The following is an 18,316-nucleotide window of genomic DNA, read 5'->3' on the forward strand; positions in this document are numbered from 1 at the left end:
TTTGGTATGGGAACATCAGTCTTTGTAGCCCTGAACTGCCAACAACCTTTGTCCTTTATTTTACCTTCTGTTTAAAAAAAAAAAAAAGGGGGGGGGGGGGGGGGAGGGTTGAAATAGGGAACTAAATGAATGTTGGCTAATGGCCATGTCTTTTCCTAGAGCAAGAAAAAAAAGAATCCTGGAAAGATAAATGAGATTGCGGACCTGGATTTGAATGATATGTGATGTTTTGTAAATTATTTATCAGAGCAAACCCTTTCTGAAGTGGCTAAAGCACTGTTATATCAAAGAGAGAGAGAATGGTATGGTTGTCAAGAGGAGATTTTTCTACTGGATTCCACTAAAAGACTAATCTTCCTTTTAAAATTATCTGTATTAAATTTTAAGTAGCAGTTAAGAAGTGTCCACAAGATGCTGCAAGTGAACAGTTGTGTTCGGGTAGCTCTGGGCCATTTTCCTGATGATGATGATGATTGGTGTAGTTTATTTTTTTTAATATCACTTTGCTCCAAATACAAGTCTGTTTAAAAGTATAATGATGGAATGGATACATTGAATTACGATATCTTACTGGCAAGATGAGTAAGTAACACGTTCTCTTTTATTTCTATATGCATTGTTTTTAACTTGCCAGTGAAGAATTCTGCAAGTAGTTGGCATGTCCTTTCCCACCTGTAGAAACATAGATCTCGTTCAATGCTGTCCTGCCAAAACAGTCAAAGAATATCAGTAATTTTTTAAAAAAATTTTTGCAGCATGACTAAATAGGAGAACTGCCAGTTTTATAATTTCAACAATTACTTTTGTCCAGATAGTAATTCAATATTTCAGCTGTCCATATAATCCATAATGGTGGTTTTAATAGGACTAAGGACCGCAGATGATGTTTGCTCCTCTTAGTTACAAGAAGGCAATAGTGCGGTTCCCTTCTGTAGTTTATGGAAGAGAACAAACATCTCCACACTTGCAAAAAGTATTAGTCTCTGGTCATCTTCTATATATATTCTTTGGGGTATAAGAGTACGTCAGTGTCCCGATAACTGGATTGTGAAGAGATGAACAGCGAGCAGACCTTCTGAAGGCTAAGCTTTCAGAGAAAGTACTATGCCTCAGGCTATGTTTATATGGGAAGTTCTTGTAGGCTAGGGTGAGGATACATGTGCTCCTCTTGTCTGGGTAGGGCAACTTTACCTTGCTGGTGTCAGTATTCTTTGGAATCTGCTACCTGATTTAAGATGATCCTGAAGCTTAATAAAGTAAACCTAGTTTCAGTATTTCTGTATTGCATTGTGTTGAGGTATAAGGGCATATCTCCATGGAACTGATGCCTTGTCAAGAATACCCTTAAAAACAAGCATTCCCTACTTCCCAGAACTGTAATGAGACACAGATTAATTAGGTCAAGTGAAGACAGTCTGTCAGCTTTTGTGACATAGCCTGGAAATGTAAAAATTGAAGGTGAAACCAACAAATAATTACTCTGATACAGAAAATTAATGGCATTGCTTAGCTGAATCTGGAAACCATGGATTTGTGGAAAAGCTGGTAATTTTTGAGTTGTTGCGGTGCTAGCTGCTAGAAGCTAGTCTGGGAAGGTAAAAGTATCCCACTTGAAGCAAGAGTTGTGTATCATTCTGTTGGTTTCAGATCTGTTTACAGGTAAACTTCTGTGTAGCCATTAATACATGAAGCCTTTGGATGATGCAGGTAACATGAAAGCTCTAAAACTGCAGAAACTGCTTTGGTGTATTTGTTCTGATAGTTTGTCACATAGCAGATGAGGAGGATCAGGAAGTAAATTTGTATCCATTCTTAAGTCTTTGAAAAAGGTTCTGTGTCTTGGTTCCAGACTTCGAAAAAATTGCATGGTTTTTTATTCTGTTTATGTGTCATAGCTGATGGGACCCATCAGACTGGAAAGGATAACTGTTAATCTGTTGAATGTTATCCTAAAATGGCATATTTTCTCAGATGTGAGTTGTGTTGGATGGAAAAGTAATAAAAGTATGTCTTATGTTTGAGAGTCTTTGTAAAAGTTCCTGTTTTCTTGTGGACAGGAGCTATATACTAATGTATAATAAAGACCAGTTTGCATCTTAATCTTTGAGCACTACTGCATCTTGAAGAACAAGTGATTGTGTTCTGGAGTCAAAGTTGTGTGTTCAAGAATAGTATCCTAAGTTCTTACTTTGCCTCATGTTTGTTAACCACTAGTCTTGGAGAGGGTTACATGGATTAGTACACAAGGTTGTTTATTATGGGCCAAGTTAACATTTATGAAATAAGATAATAATTTTTGTTATTCTAGAGTTAGTAAAATGGATGTATGTCTTAATATCTGGTACAACAAAATGTCAGGTAAAAGTGAAAGAAAAGATCACTGAGGCTTTTTTTCCCCCCTAGCTAACTCTGTCTTATTTATTTTTAAATCTAGCCACGAGCTGATCCCATCCCGATATGTAGCTTTTGTTTGGGAACGAAAGAGTCAAATCGTGAAAAAAAACCAGAAGAGCTGTTATCTTGTGCAGACTGTGGCAGCAGCGGTAAGTTGGCTGACTTTTTAAATACTAGAAATGTTTCTGTTTAAGTTTGGGTGTAAGGTATTAAAACTGTTTTAGACTTCTTAATGTCATCCTCTCTTTAGACATAGATTGAGAACTGAAACAAAGTGGGGGATGGAACTATGTTTTTTAACTAAAATTTTGTCATCTCAGTAGCCATGAATGAGATAGGTGAATTCACCTTTATGCCAAAAGTATAGATCTGCTGAGTAGATTAATAGGGGCACCACACTTGTAAAATACAGGTATTCTGTTACTGTTTGGGATCTGTGTTTGATCTGAAAACTCAGTTCTGCCTTGTGACATCAAATGATGGTCAAGAATTTTACTTGCACGGATTTGCAACATTTCGGAAGCTGAGAAATAATCATCATAATAAAGACTGTGTAGCAGTCTTTGCTGTTGGCCTGTCTTATGTATCCAATTCATTTTTTTAAATAAAATTATTTTGTTACTCAGGTGGGAATTTGAATAGTATTTCAAATAACATACTAAAGCTGTTAGGCACCTGCTACTTGTCAGGCACAAGAGAGCGATTCTCTACTGATCATATATACATATATATATATGACCTTGCTCCTGTGTGTTGCAGCAGTTCTTGCAGATTCTATGTGGCTGTTCTGAAAGCAGGTGCTTCCCTTAAAGTGAGCAACTAGGTTAATTTGGAAAATGACTATACTCTAACGTACTGTATGCATGCCGTTGCTTTGTGCAGTGTTTGTGTACGGATGATACCAAACGTATTCTTGGCCTAGGTTATTCCTGATTTACAGAGGGATTTGGCTAAAAAACTTGGGCGGATCTCTTCAGCAACTCCATGCCATAAAGCTTTTGTTTGGCGCAGCTGTAGCATTCTGGATGTGAAAATGATCAGTTTAGCTATTCTGAAAAAATCCCCTGTGGAAAATAACATTATGCTGGAAGAGGAATTATTTGGTTAGTGTAGTTTGTCAGGTGAGTGGACTGCTTTTGTTTAGCTGTGCCAGTAAGAAGACTTTTGCTTCCATAAGCTTACAGCTACATTGGGAAGTACTTCTGGTAAAGCTTTGTGATGTAGACCATCCCATCCCAGCTCAGAGATGAAATACCAGCGCTGCTTAAAGTCACAAGCTGCACCATCCAGCTGCTTGCTGCTACCCCGTTGTGGTGGCACCTGGTCACATATAAACTGGATTGAGGGACAAATGTGGTTGAAAGACAAGTCTGATCGGAAAGACAAGTCTGATAGGTTTCCCAGTCCAGTTCACTGCAGAGCTGTACCAATTTATATGCCAGAATGAAGAAGAGGGAAGTGAGTAGAGAAACAGTAGGGTCCGTGTAAGTCAGTGCTGCTTCTGAGAAGGCTGGAAGTGAAAATACTGTTCTGATGTCTTTGCCTTCAGAGTCCACGTGTGTTATCGTTTTGTAGGTGTGCTGAAGATAGTCTGTCTTGGGTATGGTGATAGCTGCCTAAGTACTGGAGTAAAAGCAAAACGATGCGGATCACAAATGTGTCTTCAGTTAATCAGGATATGCTCTTGATTGTGTGCTTCTGAATCTGTCGCCCCAGACAGATACTTTGTATTTTAACCAATGTATTGGTTTTTTAGTATATTCAAGCAAATGATTAAACGGTGAAGTAAGGAAGTGGCTTTTTCACCCCAGTGTGCAAAACCAAACCCCATAGACTTTAAACTGTCTTCCTTCGATGGCTTACAGATTGACTGTATTTTCCAGTATGCATTCTAGTATTTGGATATTTAATAGGATTTGTGTTTGGCTAGAATTTAGTATGCAGAGTTTACATAAATCAGGTGAGCTTAGATATCAGCTATTTTTCTGTTGTGTAATAATCCCCTGGTATGTCTAAGATGCTTTAGAACTGCAAGTCTTGACTTTCATGGATCAGCTTCCATTTGAATTAACACTGATACATTCTCTCTGCCTCATTAAGACTAAATTATCTTTAATTAGTTCCTCAGATGTATTAGATAAAAAGAATGAAATGTTGAGACTGCCAATCGGATTGCTGGATGGTTAAACTTTAGCTACTGATGCCTACACTAAAATAAAAACCAATCTCAGTGCAAGTTATAAATAACAAAACCTCACTCAAGTGGAGGTTTATTGTAATTGGATTTGTGATTTTGCACATAGCAGTGAATCTCAAAGCTGGTCTTGCTGTCTAACAAAACATAAGAGAAATTGCGTGTTCAAGTATATTGTTCAGTTGATCAGAGATTAAATTGCAGTGCCCACTACTGGCACGTCTGCTCTCCTTAACGTTTTTGTGTGAGTTGCTTGTGTCTCTTCAGGTAACGCCTCTGCATTCTGAAAGCAGAAACTATCTGGATAGATGGGAATGTCATTGGTACTGCTTGTATTTTGTGGCATTTGGATGGTTAATGTATTTGAGTGGTGGAAATGGACCGCTGTGTCATGTTGCACAGGGTATTTTCTAAAGGAGTAAGATGAGGGATGTCAGATGTGAGAAAACAAATCCTATTACAAAAGCAAACACTCTCCTTGTTTGTTTTTGTGTGGTTTTTTTTTTGTTGTTGTTTGTTGGGTTGGGGTTTTTTTTTTGGTAGGTTGATGTCCATCCCTTGTCTGTCGGTCTGACATCCCATCCCGCTCCCCTCCCCTCCCTGCACCCGCCACCCCCCACCCCCCTTTCCCCTACCTTTTGATTTTGAAAAGTCAGTAGACTTGAGAACTGGAACTGAACTCTACTTCTGTTTTGCCAATTGAGTGGTGCAGAAGCAATTTTAAGAGCTGCTGCTGACAGATTTTAAAAGGGAGTTGAAGTTTTAGAGGATTAAAAAAATGTTGAGTTACTGAGGAACTGTAATAGATGTTTTAAAAAAGGGGAAAAAACAGCTAAAACTAAGAATACCTGTGGTTACTGTCCTTTCAAACTAATAGTATGTTAGGCTGAGAAGACAAGAAGGTTACTGATGAAAATTGGATGGGGGGGCAGGAAAGCAGAACAAAGACAGCGGACTCAGGTCCTCAGGTCAAGAGGAATAGGGTCAGAAAACATTTGGGAAGGACTGTGCAGAGATTGCTTTATAAATGAGATTTAGGGTATGCTTTAAGAATAAGGGAATATGGGAATTGCCTTAATTGCAGTCTGTGGAAGGATGTTGGCTAGTTGCATGAAATTAACTGCTAAGAAACCCACAGGTGGAAAAACCTGCTATGTGCCCAAGGTAGGTGCAGTGATCCTCACTGCTTATAGCTAAAGTTACCCTAAATAAATAATGCTTTCTGCCTAAAAGGTCATCGAGCACAAAGGTTTTTTTGTGAACTGTCTTACACGTTAGTACCCAACATTTGTATCAAAGTTTAAAATAACTGGAGATATTGGCATATCTAATTTTAGCATTGTATGTAATTGTTGTCACTGATACAATACTTGTAGTTCAAAAAAAAACCAACCTAGTTGTTTTGTCAAACTTTTTGAAGAATATACAAGACCCAAATTTGCAATGAAGAAACAAAAGTGGGCAGATAAAAGGAGTTGCATTCGGTGAAAAAGGAGTGAGACATTCTGGTTTAACTTCCTGATCTCAACTATTTCTGCCAGATCAATGTATCACAAACTTTTAACATTTTCTTACTGGGATGGATAGGAATGAATTTCCAAGTGTTTAATTTTTAATAGCTTTATTTTAAAGTAAGGCTATATATACTCGTGTTGGAAAGTGCCAGTTTTCAAAGGTCTGAATTTCCAATGATCTGTTAAATGTGTGTGCTACATTAAAATATTGATGCTGCTGAGGTTTAAATGAAAGTCAAGTGATTGAACCGGGAGAAATTACCATCTGAAACACTTCAAACTGGAGTCTGATCAAGTGTTGAAAACCTCTTGGCAGATGCACCAGCTTCTGGATATGGAGAAGATAGTAACTTCTTGATTTCAGTTTAGATCAGTTAGAGCTGAAATAGTGCGAATTTTGAAGCCAGAAACATGCTTTCCCTCTACAGCTCTTTCAAATTTAAAGAAACTAGCTGTAAAATCACTGAAGGTCACAGAGACTCAATTTAACTGACTACAGAAATCTGTTAAACTACAAAAGCAGTTAAAAAGAGTCCCTTTTAAAAGTGAAACCAGTGTTGATTCACCACTTCATGTCTGGTAGACGTTACTCTCTACTTGTTACTGTTATGTTTGCACTTATGTTGATTTATGTCCAAAATTGAGTGTATTACACAATGTTAAAGAACAATACTGTATGGTATATTGAAATCTGAACATTTCTGTGCTGTCTCTGCTAGTGCATACCTAAATGACAGTAAAAGAGCATGGCAAATGCATAGCGATGACTACCATTTGTACTCTTCCAGCCTTTAGTTACTTGTGGCTCAAGGACTTGGAGTTGCAGGTAGAATCTTCGTATTTAGTACCAATGGATTATTTTTTCCTTTATTTTTTTCTCAGGTAATAAAATCTAACACTTAAGGATATTAACAAATGTATTTAGCTGTGGGGTTGCTTGAATGAGCAATGTTACGTTGGTGGATGACAGAGAAATAAAGTAACCCCTGTTAGACCTAAATGGTGCATAGTTACCAAGCCTTGAGAATGGGTGTTTCTTATGTTTATACTTCTTAGTTATTTACTTAAGGCAAAGTAAAAGTCAACAACTTAAATGACAAATTACTTGCTACTTGAAGTAAATCGCTTCTGTGCAGGGTAGATAACGGGAATTAAATGTGCTTATATGGAGGTAATTGGTGTATGATTGCACTTTAATGTGTTAATATAGTTGTTAAATCATGGTTGATGAAATAAGTCTTTCTGTGATATTGATTATTAATGTCAGCCACTCTAGAGAGCTTTTTTCTTATTTCTTAGCATGTATTTTTTAAACGAAGCACTTGTTAAGCTTCATTGAAGGGATCAGTGTAGCGTTGAACTCAACTATGCAGTTAAAGAATATGTTTGTCACTTTAAGTGCATAGTTGGTTTTAACCACAAAAATATTGTTTGTCTTAAATTGTATATTAGGAATCAAATGTCAATGTTTCTCCAATGTATTTGGTTTTGACATTACTCTTTCAATTTTATTGATTGTTCTTTACTAATAGATCACATTCCTGCATTTTATTTTGAGAATATGCTATGTTTACACAATTTAAGTTGTCTTTTAAAGTCCAACAAAAAGTGGATTAAAGCCTTGGGTACACAAAATAAACAGAAATAAAATCTGAAGTTTCTACTTACTGAGGTGGCTTTTATGTTGGTCGTCTTCGCCATTCATGCCTCAGAAGAGCTCATGCTCATAGCAAATGCTCATGGGTTAGCCTGTATTCTTTGGGATGGTTTAGCTCAGTCTTGAGCTGAGAAACAGCAGATGGAGAAAGTGTGAATCACCATGGTTAGGCCATTACCTAGAAGAAGGCACATATCCTGAGTGACAGTGAGAAGAAAGCATCCTTCATGTGCATCACATCTCTGCAGCCATCTATAAGTGCAGCATGGCATCAGGGATTCTTATCCCTCTGACAGCTTGTGGGTTCATGTTATTGATAATCTCTGAATATAGTACTGGTAAAAAGTGTTTCCCTGGGAAGGTTTATCCCTTCCTATTTAGCAGTGCTTTTCTCTTTTCTGGATTACAGGTAAGCTTTATTGAGGTTGTTGAAGATGTGAAAAATCACTGCCAGTATTGCCTAAGGTGTTGCATGTGTTCGGTTGTCTGCTCTCTTGCATTAATTGGAAAAGCTACGTAGGCCTTCTGGGCTACCATGAAAAGAGGATGGTCCTGCCAGGGAATAAAACATAGTTTCATGGAGGTGGTAGCTCAGCTACTCTCCCTTACGTTGTTTTAAATCTTCCTTTGCAGCAAGTTTTTCTTGTGCCAGTTGCCAGCTTCCCTTTTTTTTCTTTTTTTCCTCCTTTTTACTGCTCTGAAATTGTTGTTTGTATAGAATTAAATAAGTTGGAATGAAAAATTCGTATAGTTTGACTGTTAAGTTTCTCTGGTAGACACTTCATATGTATAGAAAATATAACACTGTTTTATCTAAAGATTTCCTCTGTTTATGTTGTGCTGCTATGGAAGGAGAGTGGGATCAACTTTTTTGAAAAAAAAAATTTCAGAACAAATGGCAGTTTAATATGCTGTGGAAATTACTATTGAAAATAAAAATTCCATTTCAGGTGCTTGTGTAGACCATTCACAGGTGTCAGTTAGAGTAGAAGTCAACTTTCTACCCGTCTTCATAAGTGAGTTTTACGGCAGTTATTTTGTATCTTTGTATGAAGTAGATAAGTTAAATAATGTGTTCCAAAGTGCTAAAAACAGCTGGTGCTCGCATGGTTGTGGTGGTGCTGGTAACGTCCTGTTGAACTTGGTCAATCTTGCCAATCTTATCTCAAGCTTTAAATATTTTGGCTTTTTTAGGACATCCATCATGTTTGAAATTCTGTCCTGAGTTAACAACAAATGTGAAGGCCTTAAGATGGCAGTGTATTGAATGCAAGACATGCAGTGCATGTAGGATCCAAGGCAAAAATGCAGTAAGTTAGATTGTTGAATGTTACGTGACTTTTCTTTGTTTACTGTAGCTTTGCACTTAGCACGTATCCAAATACAAATCACTGATGTACAACTTAAAGCAATGCTGTATTAAGTGTGTTTTCTCCTCTTCCTCCCCCCTTCTCCCTTTGCCTCCCTTCAGGATAACATGCTTTTTTGCGACTCCTGTGATAGAGGGTTCCACATGGAGTGCTGTGACCCACCACTTTCCAGAATGCCAAAAGGTGATAATAAAAATCCATTCAATGAAAATACTTTCCTTCACAGTCTTTTCATACACTAAGTGACCAAAAGGTCTTGAGCATGCTGATTTTTTTTTTTTTTTTTTTTTTTTTTTTTGCGTTGGTAAACATTATTATTTCAATCATGTCAAAGCCAGTGTTATTTTTCTTTACTTGAGATATTTTCTTTCTCAGGAAAATAGTAAATGTCTGTGGTTAGTTGACCAGATGAATTCACTGTGTATTGAGCTGTTGACCAGTTTATTGAAGATGAAGTTTTACGAAGTCTGTAAAATGTTTGGTGTATATGCACGGACAAAGAAATCCTTAGAGTGGGTGAAAGAGCCTGCTGCTTCATGCCTTTTGTAAGAGTAATTTAAAATAACAGGCAAACAAACAAAACACCTGTGTTTTCAGGTTTTCTGATCTCTATAAATCTTTGATATAGAGCACTCCTCACTTCTGCTCTCACATCTTTATGGCTTTCTCTATTTAATCCTAAAGTTACACTAAAGGTTTTTCAGCCTTCCCCCCTCCAAAATCCCTAGCCTTATCTAGAATAAATGAAGTGTTCAGACATGGTCACCTAAAATTAAAAGGATGCCAAATAAGTTGTTCTACATTAAAGCGAAGATATCTAGATGCGATTTGGTGTTTTGTGTAGCACACTGTAGCCTAGATTGCTGTGTAACCCACATGTAATTCCCCCCTTCCCCCCCACAACAATCTTAATTGTGTCTGAAGAAAGATCTAGGTAGTACAAGGAGGAACAAGCTAGAACAGGAATTCTTCTAAGAACCTGTTTGATCACAATTTTTTCTGTGATCCTTGTTGCCTCCCCCCACTTGCCATGAGCATTTTGCTTTCAAAAATTTCAAAACATGGGTAGAAATGGATCACTTTTCTCTGTCCACTTCACCTTCTCTATCTCCTGTTCATAACTTGTTGACCTTGTGTATTGGTCATGTATCTTGGTAGACACCTGTGATACCAATTAAACAAACTGTGTACAATTAAACTTTTTTTTTTCTTTTATGTAGGGATGTGGATTTGCCAGGTCTGTAGACCAAAGAAGAAAGGGAGAAAGCTACTTCATGAGAAAGCTGCCCAAATAAGGCGACGATATGCAAAGCCTATTGGACGACCGAAAAATAAACTAAAGCAACGAATGTTGTAGGTTTCTCTTGAATTGTTTTTAATGTTTCTGAGACCATTGTCAAATAAGAGTTGATGCAGGTTTAACTACAGTTTTAACTGTATTTCAAGTTGGGGAAAGTAGGAGATGCGTTTTCTAGTATATCCCTTTCAGCCCAATGGTCAATAACTTCTTAATTATAGTGAATGCTTTCTGTGTCATGTCAGAAGGTGATGAAAAAACTCCTGTAACTTAATTTTCTAGGTGCCATAATTTTTTAACAGAACTTGTATCTATAGCAGATGCAAATAGAAGTCTGTATGGTAACATACGCCGCAGCTACCTTTACTCGATAATAGCGAGTTACTTGTATACAACTTCAGGAGACTGTTCTGCTCGAAGACCTGTTCAAAAGTTGCATAAAAAAGACTTTATTAGTTAGTATCAGCTCACAAAATCCATTCCAAAAAGCAAACTGTGCAAGTACTACAAAAGTTCTGGTCTCGGTGGTACTCGAAAAAAAGTATTCCTTGAGTTCTGCTGTTAAGCTGCCACTGGTTACTAGGGAAAGAGGTTGCAATTCCTCTTGCTTCTCAGGAATGTGTTTATATAAGACAAGAGAGTCCTGTAATTCTTCTGGCATCTGTCTTTCCATGGAACACTGCAGTTGGACATGTTAAGGCTTGGTTAGAGGATTGTTTAAGTAGCATTCAAATACCAAGTTGACCTTACACTGAGTGTTAAAACAGGAGCAGATTCTGTGTTAACTCCAGTAGCATGTTGCCGTCCATCACATGTTCCTATCCACATATGCCTTTCTTTTCCTGTTTAACTATCTGTTTGGCCATGTCAACTCAGCAGCTGAAAAGCTTTCCAGCTTTATCTACTTCTCATTCTGTCATGTGGCTGTTACCCAACCATTATTCTCTGTAGTCTAAGCATGTGTTTGGTATGCTTCAGAGTTGCACAGTAGCTGGTGTAAAACTTCGCATTTTGCAAAATGAGAATTTTTGGAGCTAGTGGAGGCAACATATAAGAAGAGAAGGAAAACCCCCATATTTGCACTACTGGAGTGCAGCACACTAGTCAAGTTGATATACCTGGTGCTGTGCAGCTTGCTGCATCCTCTTTCCCCCTCTCTCTCTTGCTTTTTTGGACCTTGTCTTAAAGTTCAGCGTATGTTGCTCTAGGACAAGGTACAAGCTCTAGTACAGGACAAGAATGAGGTGTGGCTCTGCATGAAAGTAAAAGATGTAGTTGTAGTGGCTCGTGAGAGCTCACGGGTAAAGGAAGAGTGGGTGAAACATTCTTTTACTTCTCCATTCTCCTCCTGACTAAGTGACTTAGGCATTTGAAAGTAACTGAAATAGCCATACAACTTTCAGTGTTTTAGCTGAATTTCCTATATATCATTGTGCGTGCATAATAAAAATATTCCCTGTATCTCTAGCTACACCTCTGGTTTTACCCCTTTGGAAACCCCTAAGCCTTCCAGTGGAGGTTAGGGTTCTAACACAGTACTACCATTGTACTTCTCCTAAAAACATGTCCCTAATTTGGGTTCCCACAGTGAATTTAGCAGGAATATCTGTGTGACACAGTAATTCTGCGTATCCTCCTTCCTCATACGTGTAAAACAAAGGTTGGAAAGGTAGTGAGGGTTTTACTGTTGCATTTTTCTAATGGGATTTTGATCCACAACTTTTAAAATAAATGTCACACTAAAGGATGCAGAAGTTCTCTTAGCATTGGATTATGATTATGAATATTTTTATGAAGTTTATAAAACCAATTATATTCTTTGTAGCACGGGAGCCACATGAGCGTGTTAGAATAGTACTAGGTGTGTGGGCTCTTTATATAATAAATATTTACAATACTGTGGGCACATTTCTGTCATTTAAATGTCTATATAAAATGAAGTGATTTTTGTTTTGGAAAAATAGTAGGTAGGCGATGGGATAAGAGAAGATACTCTTCCTCATGGAATCCTATTTAAAAGTGATCGTGGGGTACAGAAGACAACAGCATCATACACATAAAAGTGTGTGGCCACATGAAATACAGGAAGGTTAGCTAATGCCACTTAGTTCTTTTTGTGTAGTACAGAGGAAATGTGTCCAGTAGTACTGGAATAATTTTTTGACTGTTGACCATCTGTAGGAAGCCCTTCACAGGCAAATTACTGTGTAGAATTAACTAAAACCATGTGTGTGTTTGCCTCTGGCAGTGATGGTGATTACTACATCTGGTAGTGAGAATATGTCTTGTGATGGACATAAGTTTATGGCACTAAAGGGTTCAAAAGACTTAGAAATTTTTGGTTTTGTGGCCTTCTAGGAGGTAACCAAATTTAAGGATGTGTGAGTGGAAAAGGGGCTAGTTCTTAAACTGGTGGGCCCTTGGAGTTCAGTAAACCAGATGGTAGCCCCAGGCTGTTCAGTCTCTAATTAGAAGTAACCTGTTGGAATTAATTACTTCAGCATCTCAATTAAGAAGGCAAAATCTGTGGAAGAAAACTTTCCACTGCAAAGTCAATAAGCAAACTTCAAAGAGCAGGATGGAAAAGGGAATGGGAGCATTTGATGCAACAATATAGCTTTGTTTGGATTTGCAATTTGATCGTGCCTCGCGATACCCATTTCTTTTACTGCAAGTAGTTTTAAATGTTCTGTCCATACATGCTTACAATATACCACTCTTCAGCGTATCCTTCAGTGTTGCTTCTCCCTTGGGTCATTAGTGACCAGTGAAACCTGTACTTCTGCTGTCACAAGTGTTGGCTTTCAGCATGCCTTTTTTCTTCCTGGTATTTAAATGACGTTCACCACTCTTCCTTCTTAACACCTTCTGTGTTAGGCCTGATAGGTTTATGGTTTTTCTACAAACACCGCTTGGTCTTACAGTTTTGCTCTTTCCTTTCCTTTGCTATTTTTGTTTCTGCAATTGTTACAATTTCTAAAGAAAAGAGTTTATTTCTTTGGCTTTGTTCTAATGCTCTTCATAAACTACCTCATTTCGCTTTTAGGTCTTTGGTGGTAATTTTTACTACTAGTGTTGACATACATAACCCAGCCAGAGTATGGAAAAATTAGTAATATCTTTAAAATGATTGTATTGCTTTAAAGGACTAATAGACTTTCTCTACAGTTTAAGCAAACGTAGTCTGAAGTGGTTTGATATGCAGTAATTTATTAACCCTGAATATGCGCATCTCCTTTGTGTGTACAATAACCTCTGAGGTGATGGAATAGTTATTGTACTCAGACAGCACGCTGATGGTTTTCTCCAAAGAGGCATGCGTTTGTCGTGCCCAAAAGTAGGTGGGGAAGCTGTATACTTGTGAGATGTTGCTATCGCAGCTGCTTCTGTTTGTATGGACTGTGGACTATCTTTTACAGAAAAGGGGGGAGGGGGGCGGGCAGGCGGGCGGGCAGGGGGCTGAAAAGAAAAAGGTGGGAAAAAAGTAGTTGAATGTTATGTCAGTGTGAAATGTATTTCCAAAGTGTGTATGTCTTTAAAGATTAAGTACAGTGGCATAAGTAACTTGTATAAACTGTAGTACTATTTGGCGGTAGTTACAGATTTTTAATACTGACTTTTATTTTCCAAATTTTTGCATAGGTCTGTAACCAGTGATGAAGGATCCGTGAATGCATTCACAGGAAGGGGGTCACCTGGTAGGGGTCAAAAGACTAAAGTCTGTACCACACCTTCATCTGGTCATGCTGCATCTGTGAAGGATTCAAGCAGCAGATTGCCTGTTACAGACCCCACTCGGCCTGGTGCCACCACCAAAATCACCACCACCTCCACCTACATATCTGCCTCTACACTTAAAGTTAACAAGAAAACCAAAGGGCTCATTGATGGCCTTACTAAGTTCTTTACACCATCACCTGATGGTCGCAGATCACGAGGTGAAATAATAGACTTTTCAAAGCACTATCGTCCAAGGAAAAAGGTCTCTCAGAAACAATCATGCACTTCTCTTGTGTTGGCTACAGGTACCACACAAAAGCTAAAACCTCCACCTTCTTCACTTCTACCCCCAACCCCCATCTCTGGTCAGAGCCCCAGTTTGCAAAAATCCAGCACTTCCACTTCTTCTAACTCTCCCCAAAGTTCTTGCAGTCAGTCAAGTGTACCCTCTTTTAGTAGCCTTCCTAATAACAGTCAGCTAAAGGGACTCTTTGATGGACTTTCTCATATCTATACTGCTCAGGGACAGTCTCGAAAAAAGGGACACCCAAGCTATGCACCACCCAAGCGTTTGCGTCGTAAACCAGAATTATCTTCCATGTCAAAATCTAATAGCCATTTCTATGGAAAAAAAGAGGTTAGGAGTAGGTTTGTTTCTCATGCCTGTACCTCTGGATGGGGTGTGTCTAGAGGACATGCTTTTAAAGCAATTGCTCACTTCAAGAGAACAACTTTCCTTAAAAAGCACAGGATTCTAGGCAGATTAAAGTATAAAGTGACCCCTCAGATGGGGACCCCCTCACCAGGGAAGGGGAGCTTGGCAGACGGAAGGATTAAACCTGATCAGGATGATGGTAAGCAAAGGTCAAAGCGCCAACCCAACCTGCGTCCCGTCCAAAACCAAAGTTCTTAATATTGTCACATAGGTCTTAGCTATTTCTCTTGTTCTTACTTCACTTTCATACAAAAGCAACAAAACTTTGACCTTTTATCTAATGCTGACTAAATCTCCAAAATGTTTTTTCTGACTAATACCACACCACCTATTTATTATTTTTTGCATCTGTAGTGACACTAGGAGCCCCAAATGCCTTCATGATGTTGCTTATGGCTGTGTAGTACCGCATGAGTAGCCACTTTTCATGCTACTTCCTTGTTCTTCCCCTGCCCTTTCTCTGGCAGTAGTGCTGTCGTCATGATTGTGTGCTGTCAGTGCTTATAATGGTGGGCATTTCAATTCATTTCCCTCTGCTCCATTGCTTTTTCATGAACAATTCCATCCTGCTACAGTCTCCACAACACTTGATCTGTACTGCTGTGAACTACCTTCTTTATAATTACTTTTACTTAAGAAAAAATATATTTATAAATGTTTGAATGTAAACTTAGCTTAGCATTGGCCTCCAGCTTTAAAGGGCAACTTTTTTTTCCTCTTATTTTTATTTTTACCTTGTAGAGCGTACTGGAATTTATCAGATGGCATAGTTCTAGTGATAGAATATACTCCATTTCATGAGGTTCAAACCTAATTTAGTAGAACTGGACTCTAAAGGCTTATACAGACAGGCAAAAGCAAGTACCTAAAATAGCTCATGCAAACAGCAAACTACAAAACAAGAAGGGGGGAAGGTTTCATTTCTGTTACTTAGTAATCCCAAATTTAGTTAAAATGGGGACTCATGACAGCTATAGTTGCTACAATTCGATTTAGGAGTATCACTTTGGTAAGGCACGTGTAACCTTCATGTCTGTGAATAAACTTTTTGCTGGTTTTAAATAACAGATACTGAAATCAAACTAAGCATCAAACAAGAAAATACGGATGTATTTCTGGTGGGAAGCAAGGACACTGTTACACAGGAGGATTTGGAAGTGTTTAAACAGGCTCGAGAGCTTTCCCTGGAGGTAAGAACCATGTTGCATAAAATGTAGTTATTTTTGTACATAAACACTCGGTTCACTTTCATAAGTCTATTCATCTTCATTTTGAATATCCTTCTTTTGAGCTAATGTGTCATGCCTGCTGTGAATTTAATTTGGAAGACACTATATATACAGTTCGATTCTTGTAGATAGGAGACGAGGCATCACGCTGGAATGGGTCAGATAAGTGATGCTCGTGATAGGTTGTGAGAGATACACTTAGGCATTTTGGACACAGGGCTACCACTGATTAAGCACAGAGATTAAGCGTAGATGACATCGTGGTCAGGGCCGAGAGGATGCTGGTTGGTAAGACTGTGCCTGATGATTTTCCTCTGTACATAAAGCAGCCACTGTGAGAAGTTAAGTCTGTCCCAGCAAATACTGTTTATTGGGAAGCTGGGTTTAGAGAGTTCATAACTTCATTTTGCCCAATGATTTAATGCACTTTGAGTTTAAATACCATAGATTTTTCTAGCAATGAAAATATTTGAGCTGAATCTGACGAAAAGTGTTTATATGAGCTGGTGTTAATGCTGTTCTTTAAGGTATGCAGTGGTGATCTAAAGCTTGTGGAGACTGAGCTTTTTCTGTTAGGGGGTTTTTAGGAAGTTGGATGTGGGAGCTGAATTTTCTTATAGCAAAAAGACACTTAGGCTTTTCTGTGTCTATGAAATGAACAGCTGGTGTCTTTGAGAACCTGGGTCAGAAGGGAGATGTATGTAATGTTTCAACTGATGTGTTCTTAAAATTGCATCATAAATTAATACATCTTGTACTTTTTTCCCGTAATGGAATTAACTTAATTTTTTTCAGGTTTAGTGTACAAGAGCTGGCATTACTTGCTATGGGTCGATGTGGTGACCTTTTTATAGTTTGAATTTAGAGAGTGTTAACCAACAAACTCAAACCAAGTTTAAAGATTGAACTTCATTATTAATTTGTACTTCTGCTGGGTAGTGGAAATGGTTCCCACCTCATCCTTTCTTTGTCTTTCATACGCAGTCCAAAAATGTTAGGTAGTAAGATTTCTAAAATTTGTGGCATTGAAGTTACTCCCTCCTTTCCTTTTTTTGAGTTTTGCCAGCCCTTTAAAGTCCAGTAGTCCTTCTCTTATCAGCTCCACTTCAGTACAATAGCAGAGATCAATGTGTGTTAGTGTACTGTTGACTGTTAAGAGATAAATTCCAAGGACTCTGGAAGGGTTCTGCTGATGGATTCTCTCTCATGGTCTTGACAAAAGGACAGCTTTGAGTTTGAACCAGAACTGTAAAGGAGACGTGGGAAAAAAAGGAACTGAGGTGGTTATGCCTCTTACATGGCTGGGCCGTGCACCACCTATATGTATGCACGTACTTTTAAGCATTGCTCACTCAACTTCATGTTCAGTTGCTTGGTATCTTGAAGGAAATTTTAACTGTTTGACTGTTCACAGACACTGTCATCTGTCCAGGTTGGAAAACTTAAGCAACTGCTTTGAATACTTCATGTTTCTCACACCTTCACCGGGTGAAATTGATGATGTAAAGCTAACTTTCCTTTTACTTTTTCTATAACTAGTACTTTGTTTTTATTGCACCTGACAGAAAATCGGGTGTAAAAACACTGGTGAAACAAGTGGGCGATACCCATCAGTGATTGAGTTTGGAAAATACGAGATCCAGACCTGGTATTCTTCACCTTACCCACAGGAATATGCAAGGTAGTGAGTTGTCAGGATTGCAGTACATTGTGGGATTTTTTTTCTAATGTGATAATTAATTTTCGTATTCATGTAACTGTTTATAACTTAAACTTTTAAAAGTAAATATGCTTTTGTAATTATAAGTAAGAACAAGGATTTGTGTGTCTTTTTTCTTCTCCCTAATTCTAATCAAAGGTGCATTAAAAAGACTGATTTTTTCCTAGTCCTACATGAACGTAATCTTGCAGTGTGTTGGCATGGTTTTGTTTCTCCTTGTTTATTTGGGGGGTTTTGGTTTTTGTGTTTGTTTTGGTTTTTTTTTCTTTTGTTAGGGGTTTTGTTTAGTTTTTTTAAACCTTTGCAACCAGGTATGTCGAACTTCTGGCCATTCAGAGAATTAATCTTGTTTGTCATCCAGAATTCATTAACCTCCTTTTTCTAGGGACCAGGGAGAAGTTTGAACATGCTAGATAAATAAAGTCAAAGTGAGCAAGATGTGGCAACAGCATCTTGTTTCTGGCCACCTTTGCTGGGGTGCACCTCGGAGTCAGGCAGAGAGCATG

General features: G+C 38.2%; 1 protein-coding gene across 6 annotated transcripts in view; it reads left to right on the forward strand.

Annotated features, from left to right (window-relative positions):
* Positions 1-18,316, forward strand: part of KAT6B (lysine acetyltransferase 6B) — a 118,265-nt gene that overhangs the window by 59,945 nt on the left and 40,004 nt on the right. For 4 of the 6 annotated variants that reach the window (XM_037400007.1, XM_037400006.1, XM_037400004.1 and 1 more), the window contains exons 3-9: positions 2,435-2,543; positions 8,954-9,069; positions 9,231-9,312; positions 10,350-10,482; positions 14,069-15,000; positions 15,930-16,051; positions 17,656-17,771. In XM_037400007.1, the coding sequence (XP_037255904.1) occupies positions 2,435-2,543; positions 8,954-9,069; positions 9,231-9,312; positions 10,350-10,482; positions 14,069-15,000; positions 15,930-16,051; positions 17,656-17,771 (1,610 nt within the window). The remainder of the gene's footprint in view (positions 1-2,434; positions 2,544-8,953; positions 9,070-9,230; positions 9,313-10,349; positions 10,483-14,068; positions 15,001-15,929; positions 16,052-17,655; positions 17,772-18,316) is intronic. The other 2 variants (XM_037400010.1, XM_037400008.1) reach the window with 2 other exon arrangements.

Source organism: Falco rusticolus, chromosome 9 (assembly GCF_015220075.1).
Source record: "Falco rusticolus isolate bFalRus1 chromosome 9, bFalRus1.pri, whole genome shotgun sequence".
Taxonomy (NCBI): domain Eukaryota; kingdom Metazoa; phylum Chordata; class Aves; order Falconiformes; family Falconidae; genus Falco; species Falco rusticolus.